Raw genomic sequence first — 20,231 nt, 5'->3', positions numbered from 1 at the left:
CTATTCTACCCAGGACTGCATAAAGTGCACAAAACAGTGCAGGCAATAGAATAAATAATAAACAAGACAATAGGCAGAGTAGAGGGCAGTAAGTTGGTGTCAGTCCAGGCTCTGGGTATTGAGGAGTCTGATAGCTTGGGGGAAGAAACTGTTACATAGGCTGGTCGTGAGAGCCCGAATGCTTCAGTGCCTTTTCCCAGATGGCAGGAGGGAGAAGAGTTTGTATGAGGGGTGCGTGGGGTCCTTCATAATGCTGTTTGCTTTGTGGATGCAGCGTGTAGTGTAAATGTCTGTAATGGCGGGAAGAGAGACCCCGATGATCTTCTCAGCTGACCTCACTATTCACTGCAGGGTCTTGTGATCCGAGATGGTGCAATTTCCGAACCAGGCAGTGATGCGACTGCTCAGGATGCTCTCAATACAACCTCTGTAGAATGTGGTGAGGGGTGGGAGATGGACTTCCCTCAGCCTTCGCAGAAAGCAGAGACGCTGCTGGGCTTCCTTTGCTATGGAATTGGTGTTGAGGGACCAGGTGAGATTCTCTGCCAAGTGAACACCAAGAAATTTGGTGCTTTTAACTATCTCTACTGAGGAGCCGTCAATATTCAGCAGAGAGTGGTCACTCCGCGCTCTCCTGAAGTCAACAACCAACTCTTTTGTTGAGTATGCCTGCAAGAAAATGAATCTCAAGGGTTGTATATAGTCACATACAGTGCCTGTAAAAATTATTCACCCCTCCCCCGGAAGTGTTCATGTTTTATTGTTTTATGACATCCTAACAAAACCTACACCATGAAAACAAAAGAACACTCCAAGCAACTCTGTGTAAAGGTTATTGAAAAGCACGAGTCCAAAGATGGATGCAAGAAAATTTACAAGTCACTGAATATCCCTTGGAGTACAGTTGAGTCGATCATTAAGAAATTGAAAGAATATGACACTGCCGTAAAATCTGCCTAGAGCAGGTTGCCCTCAAAAACTGAGTGACCATGCAAGGAAGGGAATGGTGAGGGTGGCCACCAAGAGACCTATGACAACTCTGGAGGAGTTACAAGCTTCAGCCTGAGATGGGAGAGACTGCACATACAGCAGCTGCTGCCCAGGTGCTTCACCAGTCGCAACTTTATGGGAGAGTGGGAAAGAGAAAGCCATTGTTTTAAAAAATCCATATGAAATCTCAGCTAGGGTTTGCCAGAAGGCATGTGGGAGACTCTGAAATCAGCTGGAAAAAGGTTCCAAAATTTTGCTTTTTGGCCATCAGACTAAACACTATGTTTGGCATGAGCCAAACACCGTACATAATCAAAACCACACCATCCAGCACGGTGGTGACCGCATCACGCTGTGAGGATGCTTCACTGCAGCAGGCCCTGGAAGGCTTGTGAAGGTAAAGAGTAAAATGAATGCAGCAAAATACAGGGAAATCCTGGGGGAAAACCTGAAGCAGTCTGCAAGAGAACTGTGACTTGGGAGAAGATTTGTTTTCCAGCAAGAAAATGTCCTCAAGCATAAAGCTTAAGCTTCACAGGAATGGCTTAAAAACAACAAAGTTAATGTCCTGGAGTAGCCAAGTTGGAGTCCAGACCTCAATCCAATTGAGAATTTGTGGCTTGACTTGAAAAGGGCTGTTCGCTCACAATTCCCGTGTAATCTGACAGAGCTTGAGCAGTTTTGTAAAGAATAGGGAAAAATTGCAGTGTCCTATTGTGCAAAGCTGATAGAGACCTATCTACACAGACTCAAGACTGGAATTGCTGCCAAAGGTGCATCTACTAACTACTGACTTGAAGGGGGTGAGTAATTATGTAATTAATTATTTGGTGTTCTATATGTGAAATTAAATTAGATCACTTTGTAGAGATCTGTTTTCACTTTGACACGGAGAATCTTTTTCCGTTGATCAGTGTCAATAAAAGCCAAATTAAATCCACTGTGATTCAATGTTGTAAAACAATTAAACATGAAAACCTCCAAGGGGGTGAATACTTTTTATAGGCACTGTATATGTGTGTATATATACACATTCTTTGATAATAAATATACTTTGAACTTTTAATCTTTGAGAGTATCATGAGCATGCTATGTTAACGCTGGAATGTGTGGCAACACTTGCAGGTTTCTCCTGGGTGTTAAAGAAAGCAACACATTTCATTGTATGTTCACTTTACAGGTGATAAATAAATTTGGATCTGAATCAGAATCTCAACTTCCTGGCGAATCTCCTCTGCAAGCACTGCGGTGCAATCATACAACACGTCCTGCCTGACCTTCAGAGTTTTTAATTCAGACTTCCAACATCTGCAATTTTTTTTTTTGATTTTCAATCCCTTTAATGATTTCTGTTGCTTTCTTCTGCTGTTCTTTACACAATTTCATTTGCTACTATCCTTTGGCATTCTTCAACTAAAATGATACTTGGTCTTGTAACCTATATGCAACAAATTGAAATTCACCGAGTACTTTTGTTCTGTTAGGGAGCTTCTATTGTGTTTGCAATTGTATATTATTTTATATATTTAATTCTATTTAATTAAGCATTTTTGAATAATATGAGGGAGTTTTAACTTTCACAAGGAGGTTGTGTGTGACAAGTGAGAAGATTTTTTTTTCATTTCTCCAACCCACCTATTTAAGAATTTACCTACAGTTGGTCACACCCAGTTTGCTCATTTTCCAGATCAGTCACATCAGTTAAGATGGACATGCTTTCATCTTAGTTGGATTGTTTTATTTTTAACTTGTGGAAAATGGAATTCCTAAGTCATGGGAAGCTGAAGAAATCTTTGAGGTCAGTGTCTTTATTTTACCGTTTATAGGCAAGGAGGAGAAGTATTAGCCGCAAGCCCAATAAGCATATCTCTCTACAATCGTACAGTGATTTCTGATCCATCTGCTCTATCTACCATTCCTGACATCTGATGCTTGAAGGATTTCCTGCCCTAAAGATAGCCGGTTCTTGAGCAAGAAAACTGTTGAAAACTGAATGCTCCAGTTAATTTACACAGGACATCCCAAAAACTCGTACTTTGCATTTGCTGTTCTATCAAACTTGCTTCTTGACATCAAATAACAATCAAGGTCATAGTTATGACAATAGGCAGTTGTGACAGCCAATCTTCTGAACAGATAAACTGTTTTGATGATATTGGTTAGCAAGAAGACTAAAGATCTCGCATTTTCTTCTGATATCTTTACAGGATATTTTACATTCACAGGAGGATGCAGAAGGCCTCGGTTTAACAATCCCTCTGAAAAACATTCCCCTTGGTGGAGCTCTACTTAGCACAGTATTGAGTTCTCAGCTAGCATTATATCCTCTGGATTCTGGTGCTTTTAATTTGGAGACTTTGACTTTGAGTAGTGGAGTACCAATAGCTGAGGCTGGCAAAGATAACAGCTATATCTGACATCACTGAGATATGATTATCATCAACCAATAATCAAATGTCATCATTCTGTGACTAAAGCACCTTCAGGGAGTACATAGTTACCATATGATTAGTCTACTTACTGCTGTTGGGACACCTGCCACCATCGTCATTTGACAGTTATCCACACTGCTTGTTATCTATGCAGTGTATGATGACTTGTTCCAGCTTTCTGAACATTGTTCCAAAGAGCCTTGCAGAGTTTGCATTTCTGGCTAGCTTTTCCTTGGATCTCATTCAAAGAACAAAAAACTTCACAGCTTGTAAGCCGTAATGTTTCTGCTCGTAATATATTGTTATCTCTGTTTTTGTTTTCAGTGGTTTAAGTCAATTTTATTTAAGATGTTTTCTTTTCAAAAACTTTTCTAGAGGCTATACTAATGGGTTTTCACCATAGAAAAATATAAATGTTCATATTTTCATAAATGTGTAATATTTTATATTATATGAGCTGAAGTATGACACTGAGAACTGCATGTCAGTATGCTCTGCTCGTGCACAGCTGGAACGCTCGAGAGGTAATGCAATCAACAGTACCATTTCACTCACAGGATATGAGTTCTTCCTCTACCATTCTTCAAATGATGAACCCTTGGTCTTGACCAAGTCACCTCACAGCATCAAATATGGAGAAAGCCAACACTGTTGGTCCACCTGTGTCAGTGCCTCTTTCAGCTAAGTTATTTTCAGAAAGTTGGAGATTCAAAACCTTCCTTTTGCTTGTACTTGCTCAGTGAAATGAGCCAAAGAACTTTATGGGCTTGCAGTCACCACCACTTTGTGTGAGAGAGTAGGAGTTTGGGAGATTACTAACTTGGAAAATGATGTAAACATAAAAAGTGGGAAAGTTGTGTAAGTTCACTGATAAAATGAGCTTCACCAAAAATATGGGATTGCAAATAATTCAAATTTCTCTTCAACCTGAGGGAAAAAACCTCCAGTGAACAACATTTTTGAAGAGCTCTTTATTTTCCCTATTTGTTATAACCATGTTGTTAGACTCTTGTATATAACCCTTCAAAGTAATTTAGTTTGGCAGCGTTTACTCTGAAGAATCTTGCAGAAGTTTTCATCTAACCCTTTGTATTAAGCAGAATCCTTCTGTACAGTTAGAACTATTGCCTTCATTAGTGTTTAACGTATTGTAGACGTTCAAAGTGACTTCTACCCAATGCTGGCAGATGGGGTGATCCCTGTGGGGTAGATTATCAGAGCTAGTCCCGTCAATCAAATTATTGCTCCCAACTAGACTGAAGATGAAAATTAGGCATATGGAAAGATGAAGTATATTTGAAATTTTGGATCAACCTATTTACCTTTTTAAGTTAGTCTAGGGGATTATATAGTGTTTTAATTTTTTTTACGGAAATATTTTAGCTGAGTGCCATTAGACATTTATTTATTCTATAATGTAATAATTTTCATTGTTAAGTATTTGACTACTTTTCTGCCACTTGATTAAATTAATTAGTTGAATCGCAGTCACATTAACACAATGCATATTGCCATTAGTTTAAGTTTTAACAGGAAGAATGCTGAGGAATATTAGGGTTCTGCAGATTGCTCTTTAGGGTTCAACTATGTCCATGACAGACAGCTAGGCAGTCACATTGAAAGATGTGTTGAAGGAAAACACTTTGAATAACCAATTCGAAATCCCAATTTCCCACACTAAATTTCCATAGCTTTTGCTCAGCATAATAATTAAGCTCAATAACTAACAACAGTGCAATACCATGGTATTTTCTTTCTATGTGTTAATACAAAAAACAAATTTTCTTATTAAATGTTTCAGTTTCCACCTGGAACCCGATTTCATTGACAGTTTGTGCTTTGTTTTTGGAAATTACTGTCCATTGAAAGTTTTCAATAGAACATTTTTTCTTTGTAAAAAAAAATTAAAGCTCAACTACATTGTGTTCCTATTCATCTTTATTGTTGATCCAGTTATCCACAATGAGCACTTTGACTCTGATCTTTATTTTGAGAAAAATCCTTTTTTTAAAACCTAGTCTGACAAATCTTTTGAAGTAATTGGGTGATTTGATCAAGTATAATAATTCACAATGAGATTCTCCAGAATGATTAGTGGTACACCTCTTTTTCTGATGTTGGATAGTTAAAATTCTTGTGAAAAATGAAACTGCAACCAAAAAATGACGGTGATTATTACTTACAGTTTTTTTCTGAATTTTACCCCCAGAGTGCTCATTACCGAATAGACAAGCTTTAGAAAAACATTGAATCAGACAACAGCTGCTTGTTAAGCAAGGTGACTGTGTTGTGAGGCTATGTGTTTGTAAAGAATGACAGTTTTTGCATACAAGAATTTACATACAAGAATTTGCTCTTTATTATGAATATTTATTTTGTATTGCAGTTGTTGCTATATTGATAAGATAAGCATTTAACAAGTAAAAATTATAACTATCAGTGAACATCCTGAAGTCAGGCAGCCCAGTTTATTGCAGTGTGTTGTTTCAACTATGACGATATAAATTCTTCTAGCTTTGACATCTGTTGTCTTCAGTTGCCTTCATTGATAAAGTGAGTGTTGCCAATTTCTGGCAAGAGCTGTTGAATGTGGAGTAGTTAGAGTAAAGGATTCTTTGATCTTAAAGAGAGGAAAGAGACTGATGGAACAAATCCTGTCCAACTCAAATAAAAAGCAGTTTGTGAATGATCTTGCAAATTGCGCTACAGCAGCCTCACTGTGAATAAGAGCTTAGGCCATTATTGAGTCAGAACTAAAAGAAAAATCAAAATACTAAAATGTAACAGAAAGAGAATGGGCCTAGGGAGAGACTTTTTTGAATTTATGCCAGGTTATGCCGAACAGGCGTGAAACAGCTGCTTTCTCGACATTCTGGGGCCTACTAGTCAGAGCACGGTTCCTGTCCATAGTTTCCAGCTGAAATCACTTGAGACACGGATACTGGCTATTGCATGTTTACTCATCTGTGAGAATGCTGACAGCAGGCATTTGTAAATTCCCACAGTTTGCCAGCATTGGACATAGAACAGATGCAGGGATTATTGGGCTGATTTGTGAAGGCTTTAGGTCCATGGCTGTGGAAGTAATTCATTCTTGTGTCAGAGAAAGATCTTTCTGATGTTCAAATGAGTGCGAGGGTCATAAACTGTACAGGTTTCATTGGATAAGTTGATCTCAGACATTTCCCTTCTTGGTATCAACAACAATTGATCAATTGGCACACAAACTATTTTCTTTAAAATATTAACAACATTTAAAATCATGAAAGTGATAGCAGGCCTGTTAGAGGAGTTTTGATAAAATTATTTTATGCTTATGCAATAAGGTACTAAGCAGCAGGACCATCTAAATATATAGAAATACAAATTAAATTTAAGAGTTTTATCTTTAAAAGAGAAATACATTTTATTTGTAGTGTACTTAGGATTTAAAAAATCTAAAATGTTTTAAAATTAAATAGTTTAATTTTAAGTTTTAGCCAATTAAATTATTTAAAGTCTATTTTAGGATTATTGCATTATAGGAAAATACAGTACCAAATTTGTACACAGTAAGGTTTCTAAAACATATGTTTATATGGCACTGGGAGATCTTCTTTACTTTGCAATGAGTAGTGCCGAGAGATACTAAATATTTATTAATAACAAAAAGCACTGGTAGCAATATACAACCATAAACCATAAGATCTTAAAAAATAGGAGCAGGAGTAGGCCATTCAGCTCATGCAGTCTGTTGCACTGTTCCATTATGACTGGTTTATTATCCCTCTCAACCCCTTCTCCCAGTAACCTTTGACACCCTTACTAATCAAGAACCTATCAACCTCGGCTTTAAATATCCTCAATGACTTGGCCTCCACAACCTTCTATGATAATGAATTCCACAGATTCATCACCCTCTAGCTAAATAAATCGCACCTCACCTCTGTTCTGAAGGGATGTCCTTCTATTCTGAGGCTGTGGGACACACAGTCTGGAATCTGTTCAATTCTTTAGTTTGTAACGTGGATATGGAGCATTTCATATGGATAAAATACTCCAATATGATTTGCAGATGCTTGATCAGACATGTATAGGTGCAAAAGCAGAGAAGGAAGTGTTTGAAGATTTTGAAAAATTGAACAAAGAAAGAGCTCTAAAGGATGGGGCAGCAAATGGGAAAGAACCAAAGAGAGTTACAGATTCCAGGGTCTGAACCCCATTCATCTTAAGGAATAGTCACCAATGTTTAGCTAAATATATAATTCATAAGGACCTCATAAGTTCATGTAGCCCTTCAAACCTGTTCTGGCATTCAGGATTTGTTGAAGTCATGAAAGGTACTACTGTATGCTCTTCTTGACAAAGAACACTGTGTGAGAATCAATTAATATATTTTTGTTTTATATGTATAGGTTCTTTCATTCAATGAAAGGACTGCTAGTTCTTCTGCTTTTCAAAATTATCCTTTCTTTAATTGGCCTAAAGTAGATAACCTCGCTTGTATGCAGTAAATTATTTTTACCATAGTTTTACCCTATCAACTAATTATCACTTTATAATTGAATTTATGCATCCATAGTACTTACAATTCCACCTATCTTTGTGTCATTTGCTTAGCCTCTGCTTATTTATGCATTGTTAATTGTTGCTGTGAAAAAGCACAGGCTGACAATGCCACTCCCCAATTTCGCCTGTTCCAAATCAACACTTTGCCTTCAGTTCCTTGTGGTTCATTTTTTAGGTAATGTTTTCTTAAGTACTAGAGATTCGGTAAATGCAGGAAATTCTGAGTAACACACACAAAATGCTGGAGGAACTCAGCAGGTCAGGCAGCATCAATGGAGAGGAATAAATAGTCAACGTCTCAGGCCAAGACTCTTGGTCGGGTTCAAAAAGGGGAAGAAGCCAGAATAAGATGGCGAGGGGGAGGTGGGAGGATGAGCTGTTAGATGATGGGTTTGACTAGGTGAGGGGAGAGGTGGGAGGATGAGCTGTTAGATGATGAGTTAGACCAGGTGAAGGGAGGGGTGGGAGGATGAGCTGTTAGATGATGGGTTAGACCAGGTGAAGGGAGAGGTGGGAGGATGAGCTGTTAGATGATGGGTTAGACCAGGTGAAGGGAGGGGTGGGAGGATGAGCTGTTAGATGATGGGTTAGACCAGGCGAGGGGGAGGTGGGAGGATGAGCTGTTAGATGATGGGTTAGACCAGGTGAGGGAGAGGTGGGTTGCTGGGAGAAGGGGGATGAAGTATAAAGCCAAGAGAGGATAGGAGGAAGATGTAAAGGGCTGAAGAAGGATAAATCTAATAGGGTAAGTGGACAAGGGAGTCACACTTCACATGCTCTCCAACACTTCAATAACTTTCAGTTTCCTAGTACCAGAGGGAGGTGATGGGCGGGTGAAGAGAAGAGTAGACCAGAAAGGAGAAGGGGAATGGAAAAAGCGAGATTTGAGGGGTGAGGGATTATCAGTAGCTTCTAACCTGATAGCATGAACATTTCGATAAACAGTCAACATTTTGTTTGTCCTGCCTGTTACTTCCTCAAAGAATTCCAACAGGCAAGGCAAGATTGTCCGTTAGGAAACCATGCTGACTTCAGCCTCTTTTATCATGTGTCTCCAAGTATCCACAAACCTCCATTTATAATGGACTCCAGCATCTTGCCAATCACTGAAGTAGGGTTAACAGGTGCTTAAATTCCTGCCTTTTGCCTCCCTCCCTTCTTGAGGAATGGAGTGACATTTGCAATTTTGCAGTCCTCCAGAACCACACCAGAATTTAGTGATTCTTAAAAGATCACTACTAATGCACCCACAATCTCTTCAGCTACCCCTTTGAGAACCTTGGGTGTAGTCTATGTGGTCCAGGTGACTTATCTGCCTTCAGACCTTTCAGCTTCCCAATGACCTTCTTTGCTATAGTGACTACATTCACTTATCTCCCTTGACACACTCAAATTTCTGAAATATTGCTAGTGTCTTCCAGAGTGAAGACTGATGTAAAATGCTTGTTCAAGTAGTGCAGTTGATGACTTCCCAATCATGAAAGCTCTGAAGAATGAACGTTCAGCTCAGGCAGGATGAGCTACCTGGGTAAATCACGTTCTTGACTCTTAGCCCAGACTGATAAAGTATGCTTCTCAAGTACATATCCTTTTTAAATATGATGACAGTTTCTGGGTCCATCATCCTATCAACCAACCAGTTTTAGACCTTTACTCCAGTAGGTTAATGAGCATTTCCTCAATTCCTTCTAATTCTTCTACTAGTTACCTTAAATCTATATTCTCTAGTTACTGACAATTCTGCCAAAGAAATTGACACTTACTCTTCACCCTATCTGGCACTGTCATTACCATATTCATCTCAATGAAAACACATCCTACTACTAGGAAAGTATCTCCAGCCTTGCCAATCGCATATCTAAAATTTACCACACTAGACAAGAGTGTTGTAAATCTTTTCTGCATTCTTTATGCTTCTATAATGTCTTTTATCAAATTGATGTCCATAATTATACATGATACTTTAGCTGTGAGCTAATCTCTGTTTTGTACAATTTTATCACAGTTGGTCTGCTCTTGTAATCCATCTCTTCATAGAGGTGTATATCTTTGATACCACTGTAACCAGGTTATCCACAGTTTAAAAAAAAAGAAAATGTATTAAATTATAGAAAACCATTAAAAGAAATTGTAGAAACCGGTTGATATCCATGGTGACATCAGGAATCCGTAGAATTTGTAAAGATATCTTCCTGTATTCTTTTGCCTTGTTTGCTCACTGCAGTTACATTGCCTTCCATTTCTTTAGCTCAGTGTTCATTGATATCTTCTCGTAGTCCACAATTTCCTTCTTTTAATCACATAGCTATTTTTTTTTTAATTGGCAAACTACAAAATCACAGCATATACTTAAGCACAGCTCGCTGATATAAATGGGAAAAGAAGATCTCCAGCATTTTGCTTTATTGTTACTTGCAGTCTTTCTGTCACTAAAACTTCAGTCAATCATTACCTTTCGCTTCATGCAACTGGGATAATTCTGATCGAACCTTCCACTTTCCATTGTATCCTTCAGCCCTCAGGGATACTGCAGCATATCTTGCTGAAATCCATGTAGGCTACATGAAATGCACCAATATCATCCACCTTCCATGGTAACTCCTCAAAAAAAACTGAGTCAACTTAGATGAACAAAGACTTCCTTTAACAGTTCCATGACTGCCTGAATTTACTAGGTCTTGGTCAAACAGACAAACCACATAGATCTCTAACATCACTGCTGCAGAGGAATGGAAAACTATTATCTGAGCTTCCACTATTTCTTTCTGCTTTAGCGAGCCTGGAATACTTATAATTTGGGCTTTTTACAACTTAAACACTTTTAAAGATATAAGACCCTGTAATATAATAGGAATTATTTTTGTTATTCCAGATATCCCTTGCAATTTTTTTTCTATTCTGCCTTTTATTCTTAATACTGTGCCTGTGCAGCAAAATCCAGACTGCTGTAGGAAACCATTGGGTCAGGCAGTATAAATGGGTTGGGGTGTGGCAGGGTGAGGGTTGTTGGAGTAGAATGGCCAATGTTTCAGATTAAGACGCTACTGCTACATTAGAAATACTTAATATTTTATCACTTTTTGTAATATGCATTTCTCCCAATCATGTTTTTGAATGGATTTTATATATACATGTAGCCTCATATTTCGGCAGTGGTTCATGACTGTTGGCAGATCTTTAATCACTTTCTAGGGTTATCAATAGTTTATGTATTTTAATCATGCCTCTGAGCACCTCCAATTATTCTGCCATCATTCTCCCACAAATCGATATTTCCTTTTTAAAACCTTCTATCTCATCAGATTGAAATCATCCTCATCTGTATTTTCCAATCTGTAAATATCAATGTTTTTCCAGTTCAGCTTTTTTTTCTTAGCGTTGATAACTTGAAAATATTGCCAATAATCAACAAAAAAGCTGAAAGAAACATAGAAACATAGAAAACCTACAGCACAATACAGGCCCTTTGGCCCACAAAGCTGTGCCGAACATGTCCCAACCTTAGAAATTACTAGGCTTACCCATAGTCCTCTATTTTTCTAAGCTCCATGTACCTATCCAAAAATCTCTTAGAAGACCCTATCGTATCCGCCTCCACCACTGTTGCTGGCAGCCCATTCCACGCATTCACCACTCTCTGAGTTAAAAAACTTACCCCTGACATCTCCCCTGAACCTACTCCCCAGCACCTTAAACCTGTGTCCTCTTATGGCAAGAATTTCAGCCCTGGGAAAAAGCCTCTGACTATCCACGTGATCAATGCCTCTCATCATCTTCTACACCTCTATCAGGTCACCTCTCATCCTCTGTCGCTCCAAGGAGAAAAGGTTCACGCAACCTATTCTCAGAAGGCATGCTTCCCAATCCAGGCAACATCCTTGTAAATCTCCTCTGCACCCATTCTATGGGTTTCACATCCTTCCCTGTAGTGAGGTGACCAGAACTGAGCACGATATTCCAAGTAGGGTATGACCAAGGTCCTTTATAGCTTTAACTACCTCTTGGCTCTTGAACTCAATCCTATGGTTGATGAAGGCCAATACACTGTATGCCTTCTTAAAAACAGAGTCAACCTGCGCAGCAGCTTTGAGTGTCCTATGGACTCGGACTCCAAGATCCCCCTGATCCTCCACAGTGCCAAGAGTCTTAGCATTAATACTATATTCTGTCATCATATTTGACCTACCAAAATGAACCACCTCACACTTATCTGGGTTGAACTCCATCTGCCACTTTTCAGCCCAGTTTTGCATCCTATCAATGTCCCACTGTAACCTCTGACAGCCTTCCACACTATCCACAACACCCCCAACCTTTGTGTCATCAGCAAATTTACTAACCCATCCCTCCACTTCCTCATCCAGGTCATTTATAAAAAGCACAAAGAGCAGGGGTCCCAGAACAGATCTCTGAGGCACACCACTGGTCACTGACCTCCATGCAGAATATGACCCATCTACAACCACACTTTGCCTTCTGTGGGCAAACCAGTTCTGGATCCACAAAGCAATGTCCCCTTGGATCCCATGCCTCCTTACTTTCTCAATAAGCCTTGCATGGGATACCTTATCAAATGCCTTGCTGAAATCCATATATACTATATCTACGGCTCTACCTTCATCAATGTGTTCAGTCACATCCTCAAAAAATTCAGTCAGGCTTGTCAGGCACGACCTGCCCTTGACAAAGCCATGCTGACTATTCCTAATCATATTATACCTCTCAAATGTTCATAAATCCTGCCTCTCAGGATCTTCTCCATCAACTTACCAACCACTGAAGTAAGACTCACTGGTCTATAATTTCCTGGGCTATCTCTACTCCCTTTCTTGAATAAGGGAACAACATCTGCAACCCTCCAATCATCCAGAACCTCTCCTGTCCCCATTGATAATGCAAAGATCATCTCCAGAGGCTCAGCGATCTCCTCCCTCGCCTCCCACAGTAGCCTGTCCGGTCTTGTCCGGTCCCGGAGACTTACCCAACTTGATGCTTTCCAAAAGTTCCAGCGCATCCTCTTCCTTAATGTCTTAAAAGTGAGAACTATCTCATGACCTTAAACAGCTGTGATGTTTTTGCTGCTGGACCGTCAAGTCATCAGCTGGGTCCATCCATCCCCAGACATTTCATCCCCTAACCCGGAACAACCCGGACAGCAGAAGGTGATCAGTCTTCTACCCCCGATGGTCAGACTTCCAGCTGCTATCGTCCCTTCGCAGCCAAAGCCAACTGGACGCTGTCTCTGCTGTTTGAGCCACGGTGTTAACAGCTCTCTTCCCGGTTCTCCCTCGTACCCCTAAAGCTGCCATCATCTTCCAGCATGACATGGCGGGAAATCCTCTTGCCCCCACTTCAACCCTTAGTAAGAACTGGAGTTGGAAAGATGTATATTCCATATGTCAACACTCTCTGTTCTGTTTCCTACTTTGTCCAGGTCCCTTGACTCCCCATCTCCACTGCTCGCACATATCTAGCCTCCTCCTCTTTCTTCCTTATCTCCTGCTGGACCAAGTGCATCTGTCCTTAGGGTTGGCCTCCCTCCACCTGGTTGTTGACTTACATCCCAGGCCTTGTCTGCCCTGACACACTCTTCCGACAACGTCTCTGTGGCAAAGTCGGGTCTCTGCTTCTTCTACTGTCTCTGCCGCCTTCCGTTTGCTCCCCGTCTGTATCTTGACTCCTGCTTCACTGACCTTGTCATCCTTGGAGTCTTTGAGGGTCATGATGAGGCATGCTTTCCCTGCTTTAAATTCCTCTACAACTGAGGAGAGGAGCAACCAGAGCTCTCAGCATCTTCTCCATCAACGTACCAACCACTGAAGTAAGACTCACTGGTCTGTAATTTCCTGGGCTATCTCTACTCCCTTTCTTGAATAAGGGAACAATTTCTGCAACCCTCCAATCCTCCAGAACCTCTCCCATCCCCATTGATAATGCAAAGATCATTGCCAGAGGCTCAGCAATCTCCTCCCTCATTTCCCACAGTAGCCCGGGGTATATCTTGTCCGGTCCTGGTGCCTTATCCAACTTGATGCTTTCCAAAAGCTCTAGCACATACTCTCTCTTAATGTCTTAAAAGTGAGAACTATCTCAAGTATAGGTATTTTAAAAAGTGAGCATTTAATAGTATCAAAATATTCTGATATAGTTTAAAAAAGCAAGAGGCACAATATATGTAAGAGCAGTATTAATGCAGTTTGTGAGCGTTCAAAGAGGGATCTGAATATGCTGGATAAAAGAGGAAAAGGTCCAGCATGTCATCTGATTACTGGCAGGTTTTATTTTTGGTATTCTTTCCAATCTTTACCTTTTAATCCCAATGCATAGATGTGATAGTACTGGTAAGGATGCAAAGGAGATTTGCCAGGATGTTGCTAACATGGATCACTTTAGTTATCAGGAGAGACTGGAGAGGCTGCATCTGCTTTCCCAGATTAGATGAGTTTGAGGGGACATAAATAGATAAATCTAGAGAATATAGATTTAAAATGTATTCTTTTGCCTTTAGGGTAAATGATAGGAGATTTGGAGGAGACCTGGGGAAGGACCACCTTCACAGTTCAGGGATGTCCAGTTTTGCAGAGAACGAATAATTTGAATATAAACCACGTAATATCTGTAATGAGATTTTTCCTTGGAACAATATTGTTACCAACTGATATTTCAAGAGCAGTTTAATCAGAACTATCAAAGATTATTTGACTCTTAAAAATCCATTAATCTCCTTTGCAAACACCAACTGCCAGTAAAGAATTGTGTTATAATGCACAGTTGGAGGGCACTATTCTTGTAGAAGGTAACCTTCTCTGGAATTTTATTTTTCTTTATTCATGGAAATAGTTTTTAAAAACATCTAGAATTAATTCTTCACCATTGTGTAAAGTATGCAATGATACAATTTGATCCCATAGCTGCACATACACGTACTTCTTGACAAGGGTCACCGATACTGCCCAGAGATGCCTAGCAATATTGAAACAGTTCATTTTTTGTCTTAGGGCTTGGTCAAAATTGCTGGTTCAGAATGTAATCCTTGAATGCTGTTTTCCTAATATTGCCTTACCGTATGTTAATTATTTAATTGGAACTTAAAGGTAATCTGACTCTATACCAAATGAATGACGGAAAGCACATCATCCCAGTGGAGGCTATAATCTGAGGGTACTGGATAACATGAGGAATAAGCACCAATTACTTGCTAAAAGTCTAGCTTTTGTAATAGTATTTACTTTGCTCTTTTTTTTATCAGTTACTGTATCTCTTTTCTTTCTTTACAAGTAATGCCCAGACATTATCAAGGAACATTATTCAAACTGGGTTCTTAAAAATTGACCATACTCTGATACTTCCCTAATGCAAAGGAAAAACTCTGTTTCAAGCAACACACACAAAGTGCTGGAGGAACTCAGCAGGCCAGGCAGAATCTATGGAAAAAAATGCAATCGACGTTTTGTCAGTACTGTTACAATGCTATTTTGTATCATTCCTGTAGTATTGTAGAATAATGATATGTCTATTTATTTCTAGTTGCATTGCTGGAAATGTAATTACTGGAAATCAGTAATATTAAACTACGGCAGGAAATTCTACTTCAGTACTTAATTGGTGGAAGAGTTTTTTGGACATATGAGAATGGAATTAAAACACTGAATAGTCTATTTTTTCAAATTTAATATAATCTCTATGGTACCCCAGCATTATTTTACTTCCTGGTCCTATCATGTTTTGTGTTGTGAGTTTATTGCTAACAGGTTAATTTAGATTCCAGACTAGACTAGTCAGTCGCACCTATGGATTATATGAAGAACGCATTTACTGTCTGATATATTATTTTTTAAGCTGCTTACTTTCTGGCCCTGGAGGATATCCAGATACACATTTTCAGATGACCATTTCCTAACTCTCGAAGTTGAAGAAGAATGTGTTTGAATTATGCATTGTGCTGTGCTTGGGTCCATGGATCAAGAATGATTCAGCTAATCTTTGGATTTAGCATCTTATGTACAGTTATCTCCAGCATCCCTGGATTCAGAAATAGAGATCATTAGGGTCCACAATGACAGTCCAACAATATAGTTTGCCACATTTTGTGTCCAACATATTTTACCTTGTTAGTTAATAAGTGCGGATCTGGATTGTTCTTATTATAGCACGATCCTTCCACTGAACTCTATGACTAGAGGGTGGTGCTGCTCGTAGCTTCGTGGTTCCAGCAGCTTGGGTTTAGTCCTGACTTTTAGTGCCATCTGTGTGGAGTTTACACATTCTCTCTGTGATCCTGTGGGTTTTCTCCAGGTGGTCTGGATTCCTCCCACATTTCACAAATGTATTGATTGATAGGTCAATTGGCCATTCCCTGTATCTGTAGGTGAGTGGTGGGATTTGAGGCAAATGTGGGAGAATGTGTTAGTGTAGGATTAGTATAAGTGGATCCTGGATGATGAGAGCAGACTTAGTGGACTTAAGGGCCTGTTTCCATACTATGATTCTTGGTTTTATCCTTAATTGTATTCACAGAAGTTACGTGATGCTTTTCAGAACAAAACTATTTAAAGCAAGTGAAATGTATAACATGGGGTAAGGTGAGGAAAAATAGAAAATGACAGGGTAATAACATCAAAGCATGACATCCAAATTGTATCATCAAGTTTATTTTGGAACCTATTTTTTAAAGATATTTTTAAGAAAACCTAACTAGACCAAATTATTCTAACTTACTTCCCAATAGGTTTTGAAGACCAAAAATCTAATGCATATTTTAGAAATGCACAATTCTATTTTAATCAGCAGAGAAGATGGATTATTCAAATTGTTGAATTATTAAGAATATTAAAGTACATAGTAAATACCGGGACCAACACACATAAATTGCAGGAGGAACTCAGTAGGTCAAACGGTTATCTATGGAGGAGAATGAACTGTCAACATTTTGGACCAAGACCCTTCATTAGGACTAGAAAGAAGGAAGGCAGGAGCCAGAATAAATAGGATGAAGGGAGAAGGGGGAGAAGCACAATCGGTTAATCTAGGTGAGAAGGGGAAAGCAGGAAAGTTAGGGAGGAGGAGGAGGTGGGAATGATATGAGAAGCAGGGAAGTGATATGAGGTAGAGGCAAGGGGCTAAACAGATGAAAAATGATAGGAAAGAGCAGTGGGCAATGGTAAAGGAAAGGAGGGGGAGGAAAGTGTGGGTGATAGGCAGGTCACGAATGGAGGTGAGGGAGCCAGAGAAATGCGGGAAAACAAAAAGAGGGGGACAAAGGGCAGTAGTTACCAGAAGTTTAAAAAAAATCAGTGTTGATGCTGTTAGGTTGAAGACTACCAAGATAGAATATGAGCTGCTGTTCCTTTAATCTGCATCTAACACTTAGCATGGTTTCAAGGATAAGTGCCTAGAGGGGCATGGGTGAGAAGGGATGAGCTGCCAAGGGAGTCGTAGAGAGAGCGATCCCTGTGGGGAGAGGAGAGGATGATGTGCCTGATGGTGAGACCCCATTGGAATTTGCAGAGAATGATACATTGGATACAGAGGTGGTGGTGAGAACAGGATTATTCCAAACCCTGTTATGTCAAGGAAGTGATGGGGTGAGGGCAGACATGCAGCAAATGGAGATATAGGTGAGGACTGCTTTGATAGAAGTCATGAGGAAACCTGATTTTCTGAAAAGAAAGTACATTTCGTATTTCCTGCAGTGGGAAGTCTTATCATGAGAACAGATACAGCAAAGATGGAGGTGTGGGTGGAGACATCTACATTCTTGTGTCCACACACTGAATACCTGATGTGTTCTTCAATATTTTCCTATTTGAAATTAAACTTATGCCTATTATGTGCGTGGGAGAGTGAAAATTATTGCACAGCACAGAAGAATCAACATTACTTAATACTTTGCTTGTAAAAGGATACAGAATGAGGGCAGAAGTATTCAGAGTTCGCCATTCAACCATTACCATTAAAACCTTTAATCTCCCAAAGGGAACACTGTTGAGCTGCCAACATTATCACATTTTCAATGTAAGGCTTTTTCAGAGGTAGGACTACTGAATTTAATGTGTTTTTTTTTTCCCTTTAGCGCACATTAACCTGTTAAGGACAGTGACTAAGTTATCTTATCCATATCTTGCCATTTCTGCTTGTTGGCAAAAGAAGCATTTATACTGGTGTTCCCCACTTTACGAATGTTCGCTTTACGCCGCTTCACTTTTACAAAAGACCTACATTAGTAACCTGTTTTTGTATTACAAAGCGGATTTTTGCTTTTACAAAAATGTTTCCGATATAAATTAATGGATCTTCACTTTACGCCATTTCAGCTTAAGAAAGGTTTCGTAGGAACACTCTACCTTTGTAAAGTGGGGGGGAACACCTGTATATGAATGGTGTAATGCCTAAGTTCTTATCAAACTTGATGACTACAGTTAGTTCAGAAGATACTACAGGTGGAGCTTAAGGACTATCAAATACATTCATCCCAAACCAGAACAATTCAATTTCTTATCTAATGACATAGAAAATGGCATTTTTTGTATCATATCCTTATGTTTGTTAATGATTGACTGGGAAAGATGTAACTTTGTCATGACTGAATCCAGGGCCTACATTGATGTCAGAAGGTCAGTCTAGTTTTATTCTTAATATGTTTTGTTTTAAGACTCCTACTTATCTGTATGTGTGAAATTGTGCGGGGAAAATGTATTTATATGACAATGTTGTCTGGATTACAGTGCCAGGGTCATAGTGAAGGAAAACTCAATTATGGCTTTCAAAAGGGGGCTGGATAAGTACTTGAAATAATTTGCAGGCCGGTGGAGAGAAGGCAGAGGAACAGGATTTGCTAAATTTCTCTTGCTTGGAGCGGATAGGTTCAGTGGCCTTATTCTGTAACTTTTCTGTGAAGACCAAACTAAGATGATTAAATTTTACACTGCTGAACTCAGCCACCCTCATTATGTGTGATCACTCCCATTATTAACTCCAGTAATACCCCATTCTTCCCAATGAACATTTCTCTGATAGTGGGTGATAAACATCTTTTATCCTCTGTTTTGTAGGCTGAGATGATCATGAAATGTGCAGCATTCTGGTTTGGACTGATTCTTGTGCCCATTGCCTGTTTGTTAAAAGATATATTTTGGAAAGCGTAAGTATAACTGAACTACAATAGCAAAAATTTGTCTTTGTTAAAGCATCTTGAGTGTAAATTTCAGATTTGTTCGAATTTAAAATTCATAGAATGTTGGAAATAATATTTTATTAAGTTTGTTTCTTGCGTTGAAGTTCTGCTAGTGAGTAGGGCTAAGGCTGTTTTGAGTCAGTTTACAGGTAATTTTTAAAATTTATTTAAAGACAGTGCAGAATAGGCCCTCCTGGCCTTTAGAGCTGCACCACCCCCAACAAACCCGATTTAACCCTAACCTAATCATGACCAGTTAACCTACCTGGTACGTCTTTGGACGATGGGAGGAAACCGGAAAACCTGGAGAAACCCATGCTTTCCATGGGGAGGGCGTTTAGAGACTCCTTACAGAGGAAAACCCTGAGCTGTAATAGTATTGAGCTGCTACACTACCATGTCACTCTGTTCTGTTAACCTACATAGGTGGGGTCAAAGCCCTTCCCAATAGGTCACTTGTCAGGCTTTCTTCTGACTTCACTGACACCCTCACTTCGCCTTAAAAAAATGCTGATTATTTGCTGCATCCCCAAGTTCCTGAGCAAACCCACGACCGTGTAATTTCTGATTGTTTTGACCGCTCTAATCAACAACACACTCTAATTCCTCGTGGCTTTACCAGCCACCTGCCTTTCCTGAATATCTGCTCTGTTATAAGCACCCAGCAGTCTTTGTTGCAATGTCTTCAGCCATACCATCACACTCCTGCTACCTGTCATTCAGGATGAGCCGCTGGCGTGGCTTGAGGGGATTGAGGAGGCACGGAGGACAGGAGGGGGGAAGTGCAGGCCATGGGCGCAGAGAAGGGGTAATCGGACACTGACAGTGGCTGAGGGCGTGGAGGAGGAGCACTGGTCTTGGTTTAGAAGATGGTGAGGTGGGGCACTGACTGTGCCTGAGGCAAGAGGGGAGGCCCTCCTGGAAGACTATGTCAGCAGAGGACGAGATCCTTGCAACACTGCTCAAACCTCAGGTTGAAAATGTATTTCAGAACGATAACTTTGGTTCTATTCAACATGAATAAAGCAGGAACCTGCTTCTTTTTGAGTATCTGGTTTATCCATTCAAAAGACCAACATATAATAAAG

The 20,231-nt window shown here is 39.7% G+C and overlaps 1 protein-coding gene across 10 annotated transcripts in view; it reads left to right on the top strand.

Annotated features, from left to right (window-relative positions):
• Positions 1–20,231, top strand: part of atp8a2 (ATPase phospholipid transporting 8A2) — a 461,717-nt gene that overhangs the window by 419,374 nt on the left and 22,112 nt on the right. For all 10 annotated transcript variants that reach the window (XM_073043757.1, XM_073043755.1, XM_073043759.1 and 7 more), the window contains one exon: positions 19,022–19,110. In XM_073043757.1, the coding sequence (XP_072899858.1) occupies positions 19,022–19,110 (89 nt within the window). The remainder of the gene's footprint in view (positions 1–19,021; positions 19,111–20,231) is intronic.

The sequence above is a fragment of the Hemitrygon akajei genome, chromosome 4 (assembly GCF_048418815.1).
Source record: "Hemitrygon akajei chromosome 4, sHemAka1.3, whole genome shotgun sequence".
In the NCBI taxonomy this organism is placed as follows: Eukaryota; Metazoa; Chordata; class Chondrichthyes; order Myliobatiformes; family Dasyatidae; genus Hemitrygon; species Hemitrygon akajei.
Note: the sequence above shows the minus strand (reverse complement) of the source record. Positions and strands in the feature narration are given on the sequence as shown.